This window comes from Hibiscus syriacus, unplaced genomic scaffold, assembly GCF_006381635.1.
Source record: "Hibiscus syriacus cultivar Baekdansim isolate YM2019G1 unplaced genomic scaffold, ASM638163v2 tig00116964_pilon, whole genome shotgun sequence".
NCBI lineage: Eukaryota > Viridiplantae > Streptophyta > Magnoliopsida > Malvales > Malvaceae > Hibiscus > Hibiscus syriacus.
The window spans coordinates 2,803,335-2,808,454 of NW_024063489.1; the positions used below are offsets into that span (position 1 = coordinate 2,803,335).

At 39.4% G+C, this 5,120-nt stretch overlaps 1 protein-coding gene and 1 pseudogene across 1 annotated transcript; one reads left to right on the forward strand and one right to left on the reverse strand.

The window, feature by feature from the left end:
* The first annotated feature begins 948 nt into the window (after positions 1–948).
* LOC120191018 lies at positions 949–2,468 on the forward strand (annotated as a pseudogene).
* An 874-nt stretch (positions 2,469–3,342) lies between these two features.
* LOC120190949 (DNA topoisomerase 1-like) lies at positions 3,343–4,096 on the reverse strand. Its single transcript, XM_039193957.1, has 2 exons — positions 3,891–4,096; positions 3,343–3,642 (listed from the first exon to the last, which is right to left on the reverse strand). Exons 1-2 carry the CDS (start codon positions 4,074–4,076, stop codon positions 3,343–3,345), a joined length of 486 nt encoding a protein of 161 aa, XP_039049888.1. The 5' UTR covers positions 4,077–4,096.
* Positions 4,097–5,120: the final 1,024 nt, after the last annotated feature.

Below are 5,120 nucleotides of genomic sequence, written 5' to 3' on the forward strand. Positions count from 1 at the left end.
GTGGACTCTTGTAAATCTACGAAATGAAGTAAAATAATGAATCAAATCTGTAGCCAATCCAAATAAAAATACACGGAGTATAGGATAAGATGCTGCCAAAATCTAGATCCAGTCAGCTCCCCTGGAATATGCAGATCGAGATTTTCATTCATTTTTTTATTTAATATATATATTACAAGCGGTGGGTCCCGGTTCAGTTCGAAAAAAAAAAAGTCTTTGTAGTCCTGTGAACCGTGACTCGGGATTGACCCCATCCTCGTGCAAACTTACGTAGAGAAAGAACCCCTTCCAGCAGAGATTCACGAGCTTAACTAACTCATCCACTTATATTATATCATGAAAGTCATTATTATTCTCTCCCAGAACCCTTACATGTAATTTTTTACGATTTTGTTATCTTAAGATCTGAATCATTAGGCTAGAGTAGATTATAGTATCATAGTTATGAAAACTACTCTTGTATTTGGAGGTCTTGTTGAGTAGAGATGCATCAAAAGGGGGCTGGCATGACATAAATCCTGTGGAGCGTGATGAAGAATATCCCACGTCTTGCATTGTCCAGTCTAAGTCATGGGTTGCTTGTTATTGGCTCAATTTAATTTGGTAGGACTGAAGTTTTAGTGTAAAAGATAGGGCAATGTGATTGAGGGGTAGAGTCTTACCGGACAGGGACATTGCTTAAAGTACATTGAAAGCTTGTCATTTTGCTTCTCTTTCCCCTGCAATTTGGGGTCTTTTATTGCGCATAGGGACAGAAATTGTGCGGCCAATTTCCTGCGTTCTTATTGGTCCACTTTCATCCCAACTAGGGTATTTTTTTTACTATTTTATCAGATCCCAAAAATGCTGGCCAAGCATTTTCATCTATCATAACAACGAGGCTATTTCAGTAATTCTAATTCATTAAATTGCTTGTATAAAATCCTCTTCGGGTACTCTTTTCTAATGCACTCTCTCCCTTTTAACTCCAAGCTGAAGTCCTAGGCTCCTAGCACTAAAAGCATGGACTTCACTGCAACACTCTTGTTCTTTGCGCTCCTCATTTCGTCCACCAAGGCTTTAGACCTATGTGGTTCTCAGCCAGACAACTCGGACCTCTCGGTAATTCCAATCTATGGCAGATGCTCACCGTTCAACCCACCGAAACCCGAGTCATGGGTCAACACGATCATCGACCGGGCCTCAAAAGATTCGGCAAGGCTCAAGTACTTGTCCAGCCTTGTGGCCCAAAAGACCACTGCGGTTCCAATTGCTTCGGGTCAACAAGTCCTAAGCATCGGCAACTATGTGGTTAAGGTCAAGATTGGCACCCCGGGTCAGACCATGTTCACGGTGCTCGACACTAGTAATGATGTTGCTTGGGCCCCATGCTCCGGCTGCACCGGTTGCTTGGCCACCACTTTCTCACCCAATGCTTCTTCGAGTTATGGCTTGTTAGGTTGCTCCTTGCCCCAATGCACTCAGGTCCATGGGCTCTCGTGCCCGGCTACCGGGGATGCTGCTTGCTCTTTTAACCAATCCTACGGCTGAGATTCTTTTTTCTCTGCCAACTTGGCTCAAGATTCCTTAACATTAAGCAATGATGTTGTCCCGAATTTTGCTTTCGGATGTATTAATACTATCACTGGTAAATCTGTCCCACGCCAAGGGCTATTGGGTTTGGGCCGGGGACCCTTGTCACTACTTTCGCAATCCGGGGCACTCTACCTACTGGGGGTGTGTTTTCGTATTGTTTACCCAGTTTCAAGTCACATTACTTTTCGGGTTCTCTCAAACTTGGACCTGTGGGTCAGCCCGATAATATTCAAACCGTCCCGCTATTGAAAAACCCGCATCGACCCTCACTTTACTATGTTAACCTAACCGGGGTTAGTGTATTCAGGTCCCCGTCGCAACAGAATACCTAGCATTCAACCCGAATACCGGGGTGGGGACGATAATCGACTCGGGTACTGTTGTAACCCGATTCGTCCAACCCCTTTACGAAGCAATCCGTAATGAGTTTGTGAAGCAAGTGAAGGGCCCACTTACAACAATAGGAGTATTCGAGACATGCTTTGACGCATCAGCGGAAGTTGAGGCCCCATTAATAACATTACATTTCGAAGGCTTGTCCGTGAAACTGCCAATGGAGAACACGTTATTACATACTAGTGCAGGGTCACGTGCTTGCTTGGCAATAGCACCGGTTCCAAATAACGTGAACGCCGCCATGAACGTAATAGCTAATTTGCAGCAGCAAAACCATAGGATTCTGTTTGATGTCGCCAATTCTCGCTTGGGAATTGCTTGTGAAATTTGTAACTAGTTTCATTTACTGTCTCTCTTTGTTTGCCTTCTTGTCGTTTAGGCTAAGTTTCTAGCTTTTTGTAACGGAAAAAAATAGTTTTGAAGTTCAATATACAGGACAAAAAAGCCCTGTTGTTTTGGTGATTATGTAATAATATCATTAAGATTTGGTCTAACTATTCTTCAAGCCCCCGTATGCTTTACACATTTCAAATTTAATCCCTTTACTTCTAATCGTAAGAATTTAGTCTACTCTTTTGATTTTATAATTGAAGTCCAATCAGTCTCTGCTTTCGTCATGACATATACATTCTTCGTTTGCAAATTAAATATCCCATTGAGTAGTTTCAACGATAAAAAAATGTTACTCTCTAAAGAGCTTAGGTTTTAACAATTACGTTCGCATGATATGTTTGCTTTATCAATAGTTAAGAAATATTTTGGTTTAATTTACAGATGAGCTGATTTCCCCCTAATAATATTGGCCAATCCACGTTCTGTTGTTTTTTGGATAATATCAACAGATGCTGATCTAATAAATTCAAGTATATCTATAACTAAAGGTTGGCTTCATTGATTCTGATTCAATACCTCCATAAGGCTTATATCAACCAATATAGACCAAGAAAAAAAACTAGAAGTCGCATTCACCCATGCAAAGAACGTAATTGCTATTTGCAATCATTGCTTGGTTTTTCTGACAACAAAAATCGGTCACCAAGATTTCAAGTTATTGAGCTTATTACATCTACGACATGCTTGTTGATATATGCATATGTACATCTTGGATTAAAGTGTTAGCAGCATCTCCTCTTGCTCTTAATATGGGGCATCACCAATCAGCCTCCCACCAACAATATCGCCCCCTCTCTGGCATACTTTCCTCATGTTCTAAAGCACCATCATCAGCCTGATCAGCAGGTCCTATACAGTTCATTAAATAATTCGACTAGCAAGAGATTGACCAATCCCTTGCTTTCAATTTGTAGGACGCCATTGGCCTTCAGATCATCCCCGTTCTCGAATATGGGTTTTATTGCCTGGACTCTAGAGTTATTGGCTCATGTCTGGTCCTCTTCCTTTTTCTGGATTTTTAACAGATTTCTTAGGAGGTTCTGCTCCTTTGCCTTTGTCTGGATTTTTAGTAGTTTTGGTTGGAGTTTCTGCTCCTCTGCCTTTGTCTGGATTTTTAACAGTTTTGGTTGGTTCTGCTCCTTTGCTTCTTTCTGGATTTTTAACAGTTTTGGTCAATTCTTTTCCTTTTCCTTTATCCGATAAGTTTGGGGCTGCTTGACTTGAAACACGGCCTTTCTCCATGACAGTCGTTTCATTTGCAGTCTGGCTTCGGAGTTCCTTCATAAAGTTGTTGAATCCATTTGTCAGTTTTGTAAGAGCTGAAGTTAAGGATTTGACTTTGAACAACTGTACTAGCTTTTACATAAAAACTAAAAATGATATTGTTTATTACCAACCATGCATTGAAATAAGCATAATTGATGTTGAACCAGAAACTTTTGATGGTGATGGGTTCAAAATTTCAGAAAACTGCATTACAACTTCATATAATTAATGGTGTCGCGTTAAAATATAATAAAACATACCTCGCCCTTCGTAGGTGACTTCTTGGAATTACTTGAAGTATCGCGCTTGTGTGAAACTGTCTCTGCTGCACTCGTAGACTTGCTGTCATTTGTTGAGTGGTCTAACTTTTGGTTTTGAGATGACTGTTCAGCCGGTGATGATTCATACTTCTTCCCTTTCCCAGGTTCCGCTTTGTCGACATTCATTTCCTGCAGAGGCAGATTCTTTGCTCCACAGATGTTGTATTGAACGTTCGTCTAACCAAAACAAAACTCGAAGCTCTCCATCGGATGCTTGTTACACCAACCACACATGAATCATTGGCTGTTCAAGGTCCCTAATACTACTTCTGAACCTAATGATCCTTCCTCCTAGATTCTCGATACTAGCGCCTTCGACCATATGACAGGTAACTCATCCCCTCTGACACAACCAATCACTGGTCCGAATAGCAGATGACTCTCATTCTCCAATTATTGAAATCGAAGTTGTTCACCTCACCAATTTTACACTTAATAAAGTTATTCATGTCCCTAAATTATCATGCAACTTACTTTCTACTAGTAAGCTCACAAAAGATAACAAAGTTCTTGCTAAATTTTCTGTCCTTGCTTGCGTTATACAGGAACAGAAATCAAGGAGGATGATTGGCACTGCTAAGGTAGTCTATAGACCTTATATATGGGATAACCGTAACCTGGTGAATAAAATGAGACAACTCACACTTAGGATCAATTTTTTTCGTTTCAAATAAGGATACCGTCATGTTGTAGCATCGTAGGTTCAGACATCCAAATTTCTTGTATTTAAAAATATTTGTTTCCTTAGTTATTTCGTTAAAAAAATGCCAATTTCTTTAAGTGTAAGATTTGTCAATTATCAAAATATACTCGTGTTCCATATCCTTTGAAACCATGCCCAATCCTAACCTTTCTCCTTAATGTACAATGATCTTGCGCTAGCTTAGTTAAAAATATCACCGGATTTAGATGGTTCATTGTTAGCATTAGTGCTCTAGGCCTATTGTATAGACATGTTATTTTGATTATTAGATTTTATTATTATCATTTGCATGCTTTTTTTCTTGAATAATAATTATTCTAAATATTCCTATCCGATTATTATTGTGAGAACGATAATAAAAAAATTAGTATGAAATTTGATAAATATTTGTGAGATGAATACGTGAATAAGAATTAAATCAAATTTATATATTACTCAATAATAAATATTGGATCGACTCATTTTGA